This window comes from Perissodus microlepis, chromosome 10 (assembly GCF_051167445.1).
Source record: "Perissodus microlepis isolate ML-2025 ecotype Zambia chromosome 10, ASM5116744v1, whole genome shotgun sequence".
NCBI classification, from domain to species: domain Eukaryota; kingdom Metazoa; phylum Chordata; class Actinopteri; order Cichliformes; family Cichlidae; genus Perissodus; species Perissodus microlepis.
This window is the reverse complement of record NC_140470.1, coordinates 18,551,342-18,570,313: the sequence shown is the minus strand read 5'-3', so window position 1 is coordinate 18,570,313 and position 18,972 is coordinate 18,551,342. Positions and strand designations below refer to the sequence as shown.

General features: G+C 39.8%; 2 protein-coding genes across 2 annotated transcripts; one reads left to right on the top strand and one right to left on the bottom strand.

The window, feature by feature from the left end:
- Positions 1-98: 98 nt before the first annotated feature.
- LOC146379254 (von Willebrand factor A domain-containing protein 7-like) lies at positions 99-10,197 on the bottom strand. Its single transcript, XM_084940455.1, has 15 exons — positions 9,448-10,197; positions 9,088-9,360; positions 8,899-8,992; positions 8,634-8,768; positions 6,829-7,015; positions 6,570-6,745; positions 6,329-6,441; positions 6,120-6,236; positions 5,696-5,890; positions 5,475-5,607; positions 4,976-5,125; positions 2,748-2,840; positions 2,389-2,660; positions 1,983-2,276; positions 99-1,673 (listed from the first exon to the last, which is right to left on the bottom strand). The coding sequence occupies exons 1-15, from the start codon at positions 9,628-9,630 to the stop codon at positions 1,278-1,280; spliced, it is 2,811 nt and encodes a 936-aa protein (XP_084796581.1). The 5' UTR covers positions 9,631-10,197; the 3' UTR covers positions 99-1,277.
- A 2,840-nt stretch (positions 10,198-13,037) lies between these two features.
- LOC146379253 (protein ABHD15) lies at positions 13,038-18,418 on the top strand. The gene is made up of 3 exons (XM_084940454.1): positions 13,038-14,293; positions 17,061-17,290; positions 17,373-18,418. The coding sequence occupies exons 1-3, from the start codon at positions 13,544-13,546 to the stop codon at positions 18,046-18,048; spliced, it is 1,656 nt and encodes a 551-aa protein (XP_084796580.1). The 5' UTR covers positions 13,038-13,543; the 3' UTR covers positions 18,049-18,418.
- Positions 18,419-18,972: the final 554 nt, after the last annotated feature.

The window sequence follows — 18,972 nt, the reverse complement described above, 5'->3', positions numbered from 1 at the left end:
TTGACTTGTTCATTTCTTGTTGCCCCATTTCCACCATTAACATTTTTTAAAATTTCCATCCAAAGAGCTTCCAAAACACCTGTTTTTACCTTTTTTAAAACTCTCACAAACTGTGAAAATGTGGAAACTGAGCAGTACAAATTAGAGCATGTTAAATTAAGAAGAGCATTAGCTTCATAACAGATAGACAGAATTAAATACGTCAAGTTTCAATCAAAAATCAGTTCCCATATTAGCTGAGAAATCAGTGGCTTAAGATATGAAGCTGTATGTATGATCAAAATCCCCCCAAAAAGACATAACATGGATGAATAATGTTTTTATGCGTAATTATGGAAATATATACAGTACTGTAAACGTCTTGAGCCACTGACTCATTTCATGATATTTTGCTATGAAAATGAACTATGTGTCAACATAACACAGCCTGAACTAGTAAAATGGTAAATGGCATGTATTTGTATAGCGCTTTACTAGACCCTAAGGACTCTCTTAGGCAGGCTTTCTGCTAATTCCTTTAAGTAGTCTTCAGGAACAGTTCTGCAGACTTCTGGAAAGACATTCAACGCTCTTCTTTGGATGTTGGCTGCCTTTTGTTCCGTTTTCTGCGAACAGGATCCCAAAATGCTTCAATAATGTTCAGGTCTGGTCTCTGGGGAGGCCAATCCATGATTGATGTATTTTTCTGTTGTGTTATTCTTCCCATCTCAGTTAATTCTCGTAGCTCAACTTGCTGGTGCACAACTTGACAAACTGTGATATCTCTGGCATTTTTTTTTTGTAGATTTGGCTAAAAACATGAGATCAAATTCTTTGTTTTTGCAAAAGGTTGTGTTGTAATAAAGGGTTTTAAATTCGTTGATAGGATGTCTGCTTTGAGTTAGCTGCCTTTCTTATGTTTCATTGACTCATAGGTCAGTGTAAACTGACCAGAAAGAACATTATTATTAAAATGATCAGGTACATGGACTGGACTGAAAAAGAGTGAAAAGGCACCCAATGTCCGAAGAAAAACTTCAGAACGTGTGGAGAACTATTGATCAGGACTACTTGATATAAGTGAAATAGAAGAAAGTAAGCAAATTTTAAAGAAATTAGGGGTGGCATAATGGTTGTGCACAGTGCTGTAAAATATTATAAGGCATCAGTTTCTGTAAGTGCCTCCATACCACAGTAGCCAATATACTAGTAGTAGTTAAATGTCAAAATAGAACTAATATAACTTATACATATATATTGACATCTATAAATTATAGCTGTACCACACTGACATGGAGTCATTGGATGCCCATTTTTGTCAGAATGTGGAGTCCCACAATCACAATGCTGAGACAAAATAAGGGCGACCAAGTGACCTTTGTGGCTTCAGAGACACCTTGCCTTCCGCTGTAGGAGCAGGTGGCTACATTACCCACGCGATCCACAACCTCTATCTCCATGTCAGGTGAACAGCAGGATGCACTGTAGTACACCAGTGTTATGTTCTCATTGCTTGAATCCAGGGTGGTGTTTATGGTCCCGTTTCCTTGCTTGAGGGTGACAAGATCAACGCCCGTCCCGTCCGCTCCATCAGTCACCCGGCTAGAGACCTCCCACATCCATAAGCTGCAGTTAACAGAGCAGTTGGTCTGCAGGCTGAGCTGCTCACACACTGGTGCCTTGAAATCGGTCACCTATAAGGGGAAGGAAAATGCATGAAGTCAGCAAAACGCCTGAATCTAAAGGAACTGCAACTTCCTCAATATTTGCTCAATAGAAATGTGTTTCTTTGTTACTTATGATTGGCTTAAAGTGATTTTAGTTGGTGCACAGCAGGTTAGCTAAGCATAAAAAAAAAAAACTTCAGGCCTGTAGTTTAACGAACAGAGATGATAAAATTTATTACAATTGACCTTTTTTTTTCCCAACAATTCTTTTTATTAATGATTTTTCATGAAATACCCAAAAAGCTTAAAACAAAAAGTTTTCAGTTATAGTATTACCGTGTTAAGAACGGAGAAGCGCAACACAATGTAGTTACGGTCTGTGCCCCCAGGAGCCTCGGCCTCAATGGCCAGGGTGACATCAGTTCCAGATGGGGTATTTAGAGGTGCTGAGAGGGTCACTGTGCCATTATTAGTGATTCCAGGCTCCAGGAACATACTGGTTGGAAATGAAGAGTCGAACCCTCTGCTGTTGGTGGATCGAATTGTGAAGTTTCCACCTGTTCCACTCGTCATCAGAGTGAAGGGCACAGAAAATAGCGTTCCGGGTACTATGATGGTCTCTGGATTAGCCTTCAAAAAGAGAGAGTACATTTATAGAGATACTTATTTGAGCTGCTGCATGTTTTTCCATGTTTGATTTGATGCTTTTGTGTGACAAAACAAGTTGTGGATTGCAGCTCACATTTATCGTCAGATTTGATGATCTGAAGTTGGTTGGTGACTGTCTCTGGAAGAGTATTAAAGCTTTGGAGGTGAAACTATTAGCTTGTCCCTTCACCTGCACCACAAAGTCCTCTGATGGAAACTTGTCAACCAGAACCAAGATGCTTGCATTGCTCTGCGGCACCAAAACTCCTTTAATCACCTCTGACCCAGATGATCCAACCAGAGTGACTTCTGTCACCGTGGCAGTGTCACTCCCCGTTAAAGACATCAACAGGCTACCATTGCCACCTTTCAAGAAAAAGTCAATTCATTACGTCTAATGTTTTAATGGTATGTTACATCTGCAGATCACCAAGTCTTAACAGTTGCCTTTACCAGCACTGGGACGTGTCGCCAGGGCATCAAATCCTCCAAAAGGGCCCTGTGACACCACCACTAAGTCAAAGAAGAAGTCGATAGGACTCTGACCTAAAAATGATGAGGGGGTAAAAAAAAAAAAAAGAAAAAAGTCAAATATATGGAGGGCCTGGAGACTAATGGCAATGGAAATAATGCATTTCATGAACTGATAATTCTGAATACGACAAATACTTACAAATAACATAATATCTAAATAAATTCTAACTATTATATGATTAAAATAAAATTACAGACTTTTTTTTTATTCTAAATGATATATAAATCCATAAAAAAAGAGGTTCAAATAGGATGGGTTTATGGAAAAACTAAACACTAACAATAATAAAGAGTTTGAATTAAAACTTCAAAAAACCTTTTTAGTAATTTAAAAATGAAATCTAAAGCATAGTGAATAGATTCGAGAACCAGGAATTAAGAATATAGAATTTTGTTTTTATTCAGACAATTAAAAATATAGTTCCTTTTCCTCTTTTTATTTCCACTTCCTGTTGGTGTTTGAATATGTTGAGTCATTAGCATTTCCATTTAGCCTTTAAGACAAGGAAAATAAATCCTCACAGACTATTTACATTTTTCTAGGCTGCCCAAAGACCTGTGCTGCCAAGGAAACTTTTTAAATAAGTGTGAGATCTTTCATGAGGCTATTTTGCCTTCATATTCACTCTCTCAACATTTCTGGTAAAGAATTTTAAGGAACACAGCAGTGAAATGGATCCTCACAGAGTATCCACTGGTGGAGAGACGCATTTTCTGCTCTTCGCTGATAATGTGTTAAAGCTAACATGCTAACATTGCTAACGCTAGCAGCCCTTCATGCTCCACTAATCTAGTAGCAACATACAAAATTTACAGGAATTTGGACTCTAAGCCATGAGATTATTTTAGTTTTGGAAAGACTTTTAAGCTTGTAAGCTTAAAGTTTAGCTTGTAAAATAATCTAATATTTTTCTGAAATACTTATTTTTATACATCAACTGGTAAAACAATATTAATTTAGCATAGAATAAACTAATTACAGCAGAACATTAACATGCTAAATTTAAAGCTTGATAGTGTAGTTAGATTAGTATCTTAAGTTAGCTTATATAACAGCCGGGCAGCACGATGGTACTGTGGCCACCTCATAGCAGATGGTTCTAGGTTTGAACCACTGGTAAAGGAGTCTTCATCCATATACATGGATGGAAATTAGCACCAGGCGAATGTCTGTGCTTGAATGTAGCAGTTTTCATACTGTAAAAGTGTAATCTTTTGACCTATACAACACATGGACCACTGGAATTTCATTGTCATTGCCAGTACTTTGTTTTATGTGAAATCAAAAAGCCCTTAAAGAACTTTTTAAATAATAGAATTGGCTTAGTTCTAGTGAATCAACAGCAAAACCATTTCTGGTTTTCTGTTGTTCAAATATACATACAATAGATTCTCTGCATTGCTCTACTCTGGCTGATAAAATCTAAGTATTTTAGATTTTTTTGCTTTCATTCATCAACAAAATATGAGATACATGAAGATGCCATGTTACTGACATGCCAACTGTAATAATGCAGGTATGTCTAACCTGTATTGTTACTGTGAGCATTCCCTGTACATGTGCTACCATCATAGCAAGTGTGCTAGAAATGTTCACCATCTCCTAGGATATAGCATTTTTTTTTTAAATAAATAAATAAAAAATATTGCTATTTATTAGTCAAATAACAAACTAAATTCATGTTTTTACACAAAACACAGCTACAGGATGTGAACACTAATAACAGTGCAATTATAGTTTGGAAACAAAGGGAGGAATGTTCACTTTTAACAACGTTTCCACTCAGATGAGAGGTAACTGAACTGAACTTGGCTCAGACAGGACATGACATGCCAATCATATTTTAAGAGATCCTTTTAGGTGTTGTCATAGCTCACCCGGTTGAGCCAGTTACTTATGATACAGAAGATGATGCAAGTGTTTAGTTTTAGACCCATCTAAAACTGCTTGCATGTTATCCCCCTACCTTTCTGCTTTCCTATCTACAACGCCAGACATCAAATAGATGCAAACTCTATTCGTTTTTATTAAAAACTTTGTTGTAATGGTAATTTAGTACATCCATTCTGACAGCTTATTAGTTCATTCAAACCTATACCTCAAGGCCCCAGGGATAAGAAACAAAAGTATCGACTGACAGTCTCACCTATGACCTTCAGAGTGTAGGGGTTACTTGACACCATTCTCATTTCCCATTTTCCAGTTTGTTTTTTTAGCTGCAGGGACCGGAAGTTTCCCACAGACTGGGATGTAATGATCAGTGACCCCATTGTGTCACTGCTATGCTGAGATTCATCTGTTAAAACACAGATAGAAAACAGACTATTTTTAGGAATTTATTATTAAATGATAATTTTTTTAACATCAAAAATTAGGCTTACTGCATTTAGTAGTTTTAAACATCTTTATCAATATTTATGTAACAAAACAGCATTTATCACCATGATAAATGCTGTTTTGTTCAAAAATCAATCAGGCAAATTCTGAATTTGACTACTGTGTAAACAGAATGTAGGGGACAGTATAGACTGCCACTGCTTTGTTGGGCAGGCTCAGAAATGACGTCATGACCGACGAATAGTAAAACCTCATGCAAATAATGAAGAGTATTATTTTTCCACAAACAGTCCTTCAGAATAGCATACCTGTGGGACTGATGAGAGTAAAAGTGATGGATTTCCCAGTAATGTAAACTGTAGGATTTGTTACAGAGTCATCAATCATAAAAGTGAAGTTTTCAGCCTTTCCTGGGTTCCTGGTTGCTTGAAGAAGGGTCACCTGGAACATTACAGTAAGCACTTACATTAAAGAGCTGAAATCTTTGAAATGACAAATCCAGCCAGTAGTGAGATGTTTGTGAAATTACCAGAGAGGCGTTGGAGGACTCCTTTATGATGGCTGTGGCCTGAGGAAGTTCACTCTTTGTGATTTCGATAGCTTGGCCTCCTGAAGCCTGAGCAAGATCTCTGTACAGCTGAGCGTCAGCTTCTGCTATCCTATTGGATGGAGCACGCCGCTTCCGACTGTTGACTGATGATGTGTCAGTTATCATAAAATTGACCTGAGAAGAAAAAAAGGTGCATGAAAACAAGCTTAACCAAATCATAAAGCCTTTACAAACAATTAGACTGAGTTAAAAAAAAAAAAAAAGAAGAAGGTAAAATACGACCATTACATTACTTTATTTATACATCTGCTTGTAGCAAAACATGCCCATCCCTGTTTCAATGACGTTTAAAAATGTAATCATCATTAAGATAAGTGTGTTATATTCTTAAACTACTACATACCACCGACTGGGTCCTCTCTATGAGTGCGATCACTGTGCTCTTCAGGTTTTTGTCTTTAGCGGCTGCGTCCGTGAAGAGGAAGATCTCAGAATTCAATGGAGCAGCGCTTAAAGCCAGCTGTGTGAGGAAAACCGCTTTGAATAATTGTTTTAGGTAAAACAACAAACATACATCGAGCTTTTAAAATTACAGAACACATATCACTTCACCTGAAGCCCCGAGAGACTCATCTCCGGTGGATCTCCTCCACCGGTGGCTACAAGAGAATCAATCGCATTCTGGAAAACTGCTGAGTTTGTTGTCTTTGTCAGTGGTCCGAAGCCTGTTTGATGACATGAGTCAAAGTCAATATATATACTACTATTGTCCATTGTCACCTTATGAATCAGACAGAACAATAACATTTCAGAACATTCAGAAAAGAAATTCGTAGCATCCCAGAGATCCTACCTGGATCATTAAATGGTACGAGAATGTACAGCGAGGGCTCATTGGCTGTTCCCACATCACGGTTGATTATAGTGGAAGTGACATTTTTCACTGTTGCAATGTCATCTTTCATGCTGCTTGTGGTGTCGATGACAAAACAAAGAGCCTTACTGGATCCTTTAAAGACACCCATCATCCTGGGGGAAGGAGATGGAGAGAGATAAATGATAAAAATGAACTTCTGCACCACAATGAACTGAAACACACAGAGCGTTCGTACCGCAAGAATGGTCTGTCACCAGCAGCCCCCCGAATGTCCTCTAGAAGCTGACTTGTTGCAGCTATTGCAATGTTTGCAGCTTGAGTGTGGAGATACCCATGGCTGGAACTCTCTTTGTCTTTGTTGATCCCACCTATAGGTGGGATCTTACTTGTCTGATCAACTGCCCCTCCATGACTGCATTTTCCTGTTCAGCAAATATTGTGAGAGAGGAATGATGAATACTTAAACACAGCTCTTTTTCCTTTTAACTTGTGTATTTAAGGGCTTGTTTCACTGAAGCTGACTTCCTCTTTTGTCTTGGTAAGCTTTTGGCCTGTCTGCTTAGTATATGTTTTTTGTTCTTCCCCAGTCTCATTTCTTTAATAAGTCTCAGCTGTTTCCACTCCCCCTGAACAATTTATTATTGCTGTCTCACCTTCTTCTTTGCCAGAGTGTCTGTTCACCTATCCCTTGTGGCTACCACCACCAGTGTTAAATACCCAGTTTAGGTTCTGTAAGTTGGAGTTCTTAATTTTATTTTCTGTTTTTTGTTTGTATTCTGGTCTCAATAAAATGGTGTGTTTTCTCTGTAACTCCTCCTCCCTGTGAATCTGCTTTTGGATCCTCACATTTAACACATGATAAAAAAAAAAGGGTGATTATGCAATGTGCGACTTGGTGTTTGGTTCATGAACTGGAATTACTTTTACACCATTGCTTTGGTGTCTCTGCAGCAGTTAGAAAAAGTTTTTAGGTTGATTTATCTCATGGATCCTTTGAGGACATACAGTAAGCTGTGTGTCAGTTGGATGTGCAGTACGCTGACTCAGTGTGATAAACTCTAAAGCAACAACTGAAGGCCAGGATGAATAATATTCCTTTTGTCCATAAGAGGAGGGGGTGGAAAATCTCAGAGTGAACGGCTGCTGTTTATTTCAAATCATCCTCAAGAAACTGTGATTGTGTTTTACTGACACTGTGATTTTGGATGAGACAGATTTTAAAGGCATTTTTTTTGTTTCATATTTTAACTTAAGTAACGTGTACTAATGAAATACTATTTAAAGGATACTTTTTTTATGTTATTTCACAAGGATGTTGGTTTATCTCTCATGTGCAAGAACCAATAACTAAAGTCTGTTTTTTCCATTCAAAAACTCACACAATCTGAAGAGCAGAGTGATGGCTGCTGTCGGTGATATTTTATTGGATTATAATGGTGCAATCGTATTTGCCCATTTAAATACAGCTATTTTTAAATACTGCTTTGACTCTTTATAAACTGAGTATAGATTACAGTATGCTGATATCATTTAAATTAGTTTTTTCATTCACTCATGATAAACTGTCCTGTAAGTATGAATAATTTGAACTGGTCAGTACGTCAGGTGGACGAGAATTTAGCGAAACTGCAAGAAGTGTCACATTTGTCTTTTCAAAGTGCCAGTGAAAGGACAAATGTGACTTTGACCTTGAGGACATTGTGCATGCAATTAATCACCAATACTGGAGAAGGGGGAGCAATTTTTGTGAATTGTGGACGAATGATGAGACATGCATCGCCACGGCATGAGCTCACTGATCGTTTAGCCAGATGAGCTGATAAAACTTCAAAGACAAATGTGGGTTAAAAAGCCATTAAAAAGTGCTGTAACTGCAATTTCAAATGCAGTGAAGTGGGATTAGAAGAATAAGTAATAGTAGAGTTAAAACAGATTTTAGTATGTAGGTTTTAGGTAAATCTCAGGAAAATCAGTGACATGTGAAGCCTCTTCTGAGTGTGGGAAAACAATCATGGTTTTGTAGAAGAGCGAAGCCCTTACCCTTTGGTTTCAATGCAAATACAGGCGTGAGACTAAAGTATCCAGACGTCAGGATCTTCTCCGCTATGATATCCTCCAAAATGTTGTTGCTGCAGTTGTTGCCGTCACAGCTGCGGCAGGTCGCCCTGCTCCTAGCTGGGAACATGTAAATCAGCATTTAAATTATGGCCTTGTTTTTTAAATCTTTCTACTCTGAGATTGAATGATAGTTTTATCTGTATAATCTGTATGTCAGTACGGGCATCTCATCATACTATCTCTTTACCTGCTATGTTCCCAATGCTGGCGCCAGATTTGATTAGATTGGAGTTGGGGCTTTTTTCTCCCAGTTCTACCCAGTTGCTGTGACTGTAGAAATCCTCCAAGCGATGAAAAAAATAGGGTTATTATTTTACTCTGTTTTTGTTTGGTTTTTTGTTGTTGTTTTTTAACAGCAGTAAGTAATGATAAATACCTGCAAAGGATGCAGAATTTCTCCCAGGTTCTGCCTCGCTGCCTCATAATTCTCCAGCTTGTTGCTTGCTTTGACCGCCTGTATTCCCTCAGTGATGATTTTCTTTCCTTGAACAAACATCTCATCATCAAAGTGGAAGCTGGCATTCAAGGCATAGCGGATGTCCACACGCACATTCCTGTATATGATGTGCAGAATGGACCGAACGAAAGTTTTAGATGACTGAGGTGCACCACAGGCTGTAGCAACACCCTGTATGGTGAAAGGCTGTGCCTAAACACACAAAGGAAATCATATTGACATTACTGTTTTAAAAATACTTGTTTCTGTTCATTTAACTTCAATGATTTGAGTTCTTACAGGGAAAGTGAAGTCTGTCCCTTCAGCCTTAGCAAGTGCTCGGCACACCTGCACAGTCACATTAAACAGGGCCTGCAGAGTGATGTCCAGGTGAGTCAGAGAACTGCCTGGCAGAATGTCAAAACCCAGAGCTCCAGTGCAAAGAAGCGAGAGCAACAATGCAGACGGCCACACAGACTTCATTGCTCCACCTGTCACACAACATGAAGTGGCAACATAAACATGTAATTACAGGCGTATGATGCATACAGGTTAAAAGTAAATATTTTTTGGCACTGCTCTGAGATATGCTCATTTTTAGGAATCACAACTGTCACCGTCAATCTCATCAACCTGAGCAGTTATTAGAATAAATGCTGAATTGTACATCTCAAACTGTACAGTAGGATTAAACAACAACAAGAACAAAGTCACAGCGATCCTCTGAAGCACTTGTCTATTTTAATAAGAAGAAAAGAAGGAATCCTTTAATCCTTTAATGCCCAGTGTATCATATTTAAAACATGAGTTTTTGAGACTTCTACATCGTCAGTGTGGGTTTTTTGTTCGTTTTTATCATATTTTTCACAAATATGATAAGAATCCATCCATCCATCCATCTTCATCCGCTTTATCCGAGGCCGGGTCGCGGGGGCAGCAGCCTAAGCAGAGAAGCCCAGACCTCCCTCTCCCCAGCCACCTCCTCCAGCTTATCCGGGGGAACACCAAGGCGTTCCCAGGCCAGCCGAGAGATATAATCTCTCCAGTGTGTCCTGGATCTGCCCCGGGGCCTCCTCCCGGTGGAACATGCGAACCGTTCCAGTGGGAGCTGGAGGCCTTCACCCGATGAAGCCGACAGAACCAAATCATCCGCGAAAAGCAGAGATGAGATTCTGAGGCCACCGAAGTGAAAGCCCTCCACCACTTGGCTGCGCCTAGAAATCTTGTCCATAAAAATTATGAACAGAATTGGTGACAAAGGGCAGCCCTGGCGGAGCCCATCACCCACCGGAAACGAGTCCGACTTATTGCCGGCAATGCGAACCAAGCTCTTGCAACGGTTGTACAGGGATCAAATGGCCCATAGCAATGGGCCAGACACCCCATACTCCCGCAGCACCTCCCACAGGACACCCTGGGGGACACGGTCGAATGCCTTCTCCAAGTCCACAAAACACATGTAGACTGGTTGGGCAAACTCCCATGCACCCTCAAGTATCCTTGAAAAAGGACGAAAACCGCATTGTTCCTCCTGTATCCGAGGTTCGACTAGCGGACGAACTCTCCTTTCCAGCACCCTGGCATAGACTTTCCCAGGGAGGCTGAGGAGTGTGATCCCCCTGTAGTTGGAACATACCCTCCGGTCCCCCTTCTTAAAGATGGGGACCACCACCCCGGTCTGCCAGTCCAGGGGTACTGCCCATGATTTCCACGCAACATTGTAGAGGCGTGTCAACCAGGACAGCCCTACAACGTCCAGAGCCTTCAGGAACTCGGGGCGGACCTCATCAACACCAGGGGCTCTGCCACCAAGGAGTTGTTTAACTGCCTCAGTGACCTCGCCTCCGGAAATTGACGGGTCATTCCCCTCATCCCCAGACTCTGCTTCCTCCTCGGAAGACGTGTATGATAAGAATTTTTTTTAATTGTCAGAGGTTGTCTAAACACAAATGAGAACTTTCTGGCAATTATTTCAGTTAAAGAGTTAACCTCTCAATATACTATTCTGGCAATAAACTATTTTTATTGAATTCTCTTTAAATCTTGAAATTAAAGCAGTAATTCAAATAGTTAAACTCTGACTCAAACACTCAAAAATGCCAAATTATTCTAAAATTTTATAAACAATCTCAGAAATACCACATTTTTATGCTGCTACAACATCTACAAAAATCAAGCCTCTATCTTTCAGATGTTTCGCCAACAATGAGTTAAAGGATTACTGACCTTGTTGCTGTCCTGTGAACTGGAAAGTTATGTTGTCAGCACCTGCTTTTATGTTTCCTGATTGCCAGGGCGGGGTTAGAAGGACTCGCTCTACCTGTCTAACCTTTGTCATGATCAGTCAGTAAGATTATTGTGCGTTTAGCTTTAATATACACTATAACACAATTGAATCAGAAATATGTGCGCTTTAAACTTTAGACTTCAAGTTTATTACTGTTAAACTGTTATTTTAATATAGTATATTAACTCTAAAGTAAATTTCCGTTTCATTTTGAAAAAAATGAGAAATATGGAGTCTTAAATTTACCCTTTTACACTTTAACTGGCTTGAACAGACTGAAAGGTTAATAATATAATAGAGTAAAATATATTCAAATGCATGGAGTGTATTTGTCTTAGTTTGGATACATTTACATCTGCCCTGACTCGCTCCACTGCCACTGTGCCCTTAGGAGGTTCATTACAGGGGCGCGTTATTATTTGTAGAAATACCAACGTGCATACTTTCATTTTAGCACTGCACCGAGCGAGAAGCTGAACATCATGAAAATGCGGTCAAGCTTACATTAACACATAATGTGGAGGGTGAGACTTTTAGTGAAGACAGTACATTTTAGTTCTGCAGGCATGAACTTTAATCTATGATTTTTATCAGCAGCTACTGTATTATTATTTACTTTTGTTATGTAAGTAGACTGGCATTCACACACAAAAGTACACCATGTGGAGACAGAACACTTGAGACACCCCTCATTTCTTCATATTTTGTCAGGAAAATTGGAAATAGTAGTAGGTAGTCTTCAGGAATAGTTCTCCAGGCTTCTTGAAGGACATTCAGAGCTCGTCTTTGGATGTTTGCTTGCCTACTGTTTTGTTCTCCGTCAAGATGATCCCACAAATGTTCAGGCCCAGGCTCCAGGGAGGCCAGTCCATGACTGATTCCACTGTGTGTTTTTCTATTTAGATTTAAATAAAAATAGGCAGTGTGTTGGGGATAATTCCCATGCTGAAAAGATTCCTGTCTTCATAATTCTGTAACCTTATTTATGGCACATACATTTATTTAATTTGTGTATATTATAATAAAAAATATTATTATTACATTTTGCAATGATGTTTTATGATTTTACATATTTGTCTTTCTTGTTTCTTATTCTGATGTTTTCTGTAAAAGCTCATTTGGATTCATCACTTTTCTGTTCTGTTCTGTTCTTATTGAAGAATGACTTGTGTGTCATGAGGTGATGAATGACTCAGGATGAAATCCTTATTAGGAGCCTCTGAAGTGGTTCAGGAGGATTTCAGTATTTTTGCTTGTAATCAATAAATTTAACATTTTACTGGTTATCATATGGTTATCTTTCCTAGACGGGAGGAGTACACTACCCCAATCAGTCCTACCTGTCAGTCCTCAGTTGTGTATACTTTTTAAAAAAATGTCACAGTCAAATTACCAGTAATGTACTGCATACTAATGGTAATTATTACACACTTTGAACCGTAAGAGTCACTGAAAATACAATTTTTGCAGGTAATTAAAAATAGTTATATTTCATCTTCTGTGATTATAAACCAACACTAACAAGCATTCATCTTTGATTAAAGAATATAAATCTTCCTCCAAACTCAAACTGTGAGCGAAAATAAAACATTACTTTAAAACTTCTTTACAGATTTTTAATGAGAATAAAACTGTTGAATGAAATTTTACAGTGACTGTTCTTCAGTGCAAAAATATACTGATATTTGCATTTAAGCCATTGTTAAAAATAGAGTCGAAATGATTCCAGGAACAGAATAAGGTCCAAGACTATGATCATTTAAGATTTAATGGGTCAGATTTATGTGGCTTCTGTTTGCTTGATTTTTATGTGAGCTGGTAGTAAATGATTTATGGAGGGAGGAGAAAGCAGGGGCAGCAAGTGCAGAACAACTAACATTTGCCCCGGCCCTCTTTTTTCTCTCTCTTTGGCAATCTTTGAAAGCTTCTCTTGAATCTCTCTGAATTGGAAAAAGGAGACGACGATACAGAGCAACAGATTGCGTGTCAGGCTGGATTTTCAGGTTCCTGGAGAAACAAGAAAGATGGCCGTTAACTGTTTTTGAAGAAATAAAAGTCAAGATATTCAAAGAAAACACTGGATTAAAATACGTCATTTTGCATTTACAAATGGCATCATTTGTAGGGGATTATTTCCTCTTTTTGTTCCCATCCGTGCTACTTCTGCTGCTGTCTCTAACTCTCCGCTTGCCCAGAGTGCATTGTTGGACAGGGCTGGCAGTCAGGGCTTTAAGCTGGAGACTCTGGGTTATTATTTGCCTGATCCTGGGGCTGCCACTTCATAAGAACACCAGTGCAAGGGCTGAAGAGGTCAAATCAGCAGGGACTGATATTTTGTCAGGGTCAGGTCAGATCTCAGATGAATCCAGACTCATATGCAAACCCACCACGCTGGCTAAATATCTGCTCCGGCACTGTGGCTCTCTGGCCAAGCCGAGACTGGCCACCTGGCCGAGGGGAGACCCCCACCTCCAGACACTGTCCAGCCTGCTGTGGGGCCAACATGGAGAGGCGTTGCAGTTCACTAGAGACAACCTGCTACTGAAAGATGGGGGAATCATAGCTGTGGACTGGGCTGTAGGAACAAAGATGGGTGAGGCTGCCACAAGAAAGAAGTGGGATGCGAGGAAGGAGAACCAGTCAGGGGTGAGGGCACCGGGCTGCTTCACCTCAGCACCCCCTGTCCTCCTCCTCATCCCTCAATACTGGGGAGGGATGACCCCCCACTTAAAGATGCTGTGCCAACAGGCTCTGTGTCAGGGCTTTTATGTGGTGGTCTTTCACCCTCGGGGCACAGAGGGGTGCCCGCTGACCACAGCACGAGTAACCGAGTTTGGAGACCCAGCTGATCTCGAGCAGGTAAAGAAAGACAATTTCATCATCAAACAGAAACCGTTGGACAAAGAAAATTCACACCTTCTGTCTAAGACATGATTAAAATTTTAACTCTTTTAATGGAAATGATTGCTTGTTTCATTCAGATCAGTGTTGATAAGGTATTTTAGCTTTTTGTTTGTTTGTTAATTCGGTTTACTTTCCGTTAGTTAGATTTCCTTGTTTCGGATTAGTTTTTTTTTAATTATTAGGTATCACAAATAAAGTTATGCTGATCTGAAAGTGACACTGAGTTAAAAATGTAGGTCATTTTCAAGAACATTTCGTGGCACACACACACACACAGACACACACACCACAAGAAGCTCGTTGATTTATGTACATGTGGGTTGTTTCTACTTTTTGTGGTCCAAGTGCTGTATGTTTATTTTTCTTACAGGTGCGGCAGTTGGACATATATTGTGCATTACTATTTGTACTTTTTTATTACATCTTTCCATATTTTCTCCTAAACAAGGGGACCGTATAGAGAATTTATAAAAAGCAAAATGGGTTTGGCACAGCAGTGCATTCAGATCATAACTGAGATTGCAAAAGCTGCCAGACAGGATAGGAAACAGCAAAAAAACAAAACAAAACTGTAGGTCTAAATACCTTTGAGGGGCTACGGCACAGTTTCCATAGGCACTTGATCTGATCGTGTTAAAGGCATGACAGCCAGGAGCAGTAAGAATACATGTTTTAATACGTGAAACAGTCTGGCTGAGATATGCTTTCACTTGTTTGACATATGCCTCAGAACAATGCATTCGGTTGTTCAACTGGTTTGTTTTGCACAGCTTGGTCATCTGACATCATTTTTGTGCCATTCATAAAAACAAAAGGAAAGAAAAGAAAGCAAAAGAAGAACGAAAAAAAGATCCGTTGTGTTGGTTGTGAGGACATTTGTGCTTGCTTTTGGTTTTGCTTGTTTGTGTTTGAGGTATGGATGCATTTGAAAATTTCAAATCTAAAACCCCAATTCGAATAAGTGTGTAATATGTAAGTAAAATCTGAGTGTGACGATTTGCAAATCTCATAAACCCATATTTTACTCACAATAGACAATTGAACACATCAAATGTTTAAACTGAGAAAATGCATCAATTTAAAACTGATGTTAGCTCATTTTCAACACCTGGGAACCTCAGTGTTCCCAGGTGTTGAAAATGAGATACACTACATACTGAAGAGTTTATGTCTCTTGGCTTGCCTGGGAATGCACTGAGGCATCTCTTGGCTTGCCTGGGAATGCACTGAGGCATTCCCAGGCAAGCCAAGAGACATAAACTCTTCAGTATGTAGTGTATCTACCCCAGGGCTATCTCCAGGTAGGATAGGCCCAGAAAGCCTCATCCAAGAAGTATAGATGCCCAAACAAACTCAGCTGGCACCTTTTGATGTGGAGGAGTAGCATCTCCACTCTGAGCCCTTCCCAAATGACTGAACTTCTGACCCTATCGCTAGGGCTGCGCCCAGCCATCTGTCAGAGGAAGCCCATTTCTGCTGTTTCTATCCACAATCTCATTCTTTTAGTTCCACTCTGGTGCGAGCTGGAGGTCACCACCTGCTGAAACAGAACCACATAATGTGCAAAAAGTAGAATCGAGAGGTGACAGATGGATTGTTCCTTCTGAATCACAGGTTCAACTACTGGATGTACTCTGCTCACTGGTACCCTGGCGTAGGCCTTCACAGGGAAGCTCAGGAGTGCTCAGTCCTGTAGCTTTTAGGAACACAGGCTGAACCTTGTCCACCCCAGAGGCAAGGCCACATAAGAGTTAAACTACCTGAGTGGCCTCACCCTCAGTGATTAACAAGTCAGCTGAGTCACTTGACGATTGGCCAGAGTCATTTCAAGGCCAACTGAAAGTCTCCCACACATAAGTTTTTGCTTCAGCCACATTTTCTCAGTTTAAACATTCATATGTTTTTGTATGACCTTCTGAGAAAACATGCATTCATGAGATTTGCAAACCTTTTTTGCTTTTGTGAATTTTACAAAGCATCTCAACTTTTTTTTAGTTACAGTTGAAATTTTTTTGTTTTTTTGTTTTTGGGTTTTTTTGTTGGTTTTTTGCAATATTTTCTCTGAAGATCATCTGCCTGATGCAGATTGAAAAAATGGTCTAGAAAACATTTTAGAAAATGCAATATGATGAACATTTAAGAAATGTGAGCAAAAAAAAAATTCAACTGTGTATGTGAAAAATACCAACAGCTGGCACACTGCTACTAAATTAGCATATTTATTGCTCTGACTCTTTTATGGCCCAGCACCTGCCCTATTTTTTGGTGTAGGTGTGCAAATATTTAGTTATTAATTTTTTAAAATCAAAAATTCCAACAGTAGCTCATTTTTAGCCAGTGGCCATATGGTTCAAAAGTTATGCACGTCAGGTGCACCTGCAGCTCTGTCCCTCTGGTGTCACTACAGTGTCCAAGGTGCACACACTAAGGAATACCAACAGAATCGTCTGTGGGTTTCAAAAGATATAAATAAAAATAATAAAGAGGAAAAACTAAAAACAAAATAGAAAAATTGGGTTTAAAAAATGTAAAAAAAAAAAAATATATATATATATATATATAGATTTATTCCCAGGATAATATTCACGTCTGCATCAAATCCCTCAAGAAACTAATTCGAACATTGAGTTAGACATGTTGTTGTAAAATCGATACCGGTCACTTATTTTTGTTTTGACCATGATCTCACAGTGTCACTATCTTTCATGTCTTCCGTGATCAGGCGGTGGCTTATGTCCACAGCCGCCACCCGTCCTCTTTGCTTTTTGCAGTGAGTGAGGGGTCAGGCTCAGGGGTTCTTCTTTCATATTTGGGGGAGTGTGGATCGAGCACGTACCTGACAGCAGCAGCAGCAATCTCACCTGTGCTTCTCGGCCAGCTGTGGTTTGAAACGCCTATGCCTCCTATTTACCGCTGGGGGGCACTGTTTCACCGAAAACAGCAGCTCAGAAGGTGAGAACATTAAAAGTGTTATAGCACAGACATAAATGAAGCATGGATATGATATCTTTCTTTTGTTGGTTTTCTTTATAAGATATGCGAGTTCCTTCAGAGGCGTCCGGGATGTGGATCGGGCCCTCAGCTCTTCGTGCCTCAGGGACTTTGAGGAAGCACTTTTCTGCTCCCCAGCTCAGCCTCAATTAAGCCCTTTAAATTCTGGACTGAGCTCAAGATCTCACTCCCAGTGGGGCCTGGCATCTTCAGCAGCCTGGGCGCTGGATGAGAGGGCTTACCCAGCCAAGGACTGGGAAAGCTACTGGGAGAGAAACGAGCCACTGAGAGATGCAGATGAGGTGGCGGTCCCTGTGCTCTGTGTACGCAGCAGGGATGACCCTCTCCTCCCACCTGCCTCCACTTTGCCCCTTTCCCTTTTTATGAGCAATCCGTATTTCTTTCTGATGTTGACAGACAGGGGAGGGCATTGTGGATTTGCTCTGGAGGAACAGGGGGGAGAAATCTGGAGTCATATCTCAGTTCTGGATTACTTTAGGGTCGTAGCTGAATTCCTGCGTGGGGATGAGAGAAACAGGGTGAGTTGGAGTGCTCTAATGGAAGAAAATAGTCAGGCTAGGCTGAGGGGCTGGAACATGGCTCCTGCTCGTAGGAGAAAAGCCACAGAGATGAGAAGACCAAGACCACAGGCTGCTGATCAATGCACCATGGATGCACAAGAAGGGAATTTCACCTGGAAGAGGTCCTACACACACTGAAGGGGAGATGATGGATTATTCCCAATTGTGGTATTGAGAAGATAAAAAATAAGTCTTTCAAATACAAGCAGACAAAAGAAAACTTTTTTTTAACCAAGAAAAAAATGTATAATTAACGACATTAGCTGACTAATGCTTATTGACATTTTTTCAAAACACACTGGTCTTCAAATAAAAGACATTTATGTTTCCTGTCACATCATGTGAAAAAGTATTTGTCCGCTTTCTGACTATTTTTTTTGTATATTTGTCAGACTTCAGCATTTCTTGTTATCAAAAGACTCGAGAACATGAGACATATATGTGTCAGTGATAACCCGAATACATTCAAAATGCAGTTTTTAAATCATGATTTCATTTATTAAAGGGAGAAAACAAATGATCTAAACCTATTCGGCCCTGTTTGACTGCTGGTATGTTCTTTTTATGAAATGCTGTCACAGGTTTTTTCACCAGATCTAACTGGTCACAAACCTTCCAAAAAGTCCAAAGGTTTAACTCAGTCTTGGGGGATTACTGACATATTTTTGGAGAATGGGAGATGAGTCTTTCACCCAGTCTCTTTCTTACTATTGACCCATTAACTCTGACCTTAAGGGGGCAAGTAAGCTGCAAACACATAACTGCCTCAAAATATATGTTTGTGTCTCCTGTGCTTTATGTCCATGAACAGACTGGTGTAGATGGGCTTAAAGTACATGTAGGATCTTATTATTATTTTGGACCATTTGTCTGAAAGACACAAATATCTTTAGTATCTATCAGTTGGGTGGTGGGGGTTAATCAACCAATCAGTGATCATTTTCAGGTGAGTAATTTGTCATCAATTTCTTCCACCTGTTTAACTTAAGCAGTAGTGAAAATCACCACAGTTATTGCAGTTACTGTGACCAAGTAACAAAATTCTCTCGAAAGTGGCTCCGT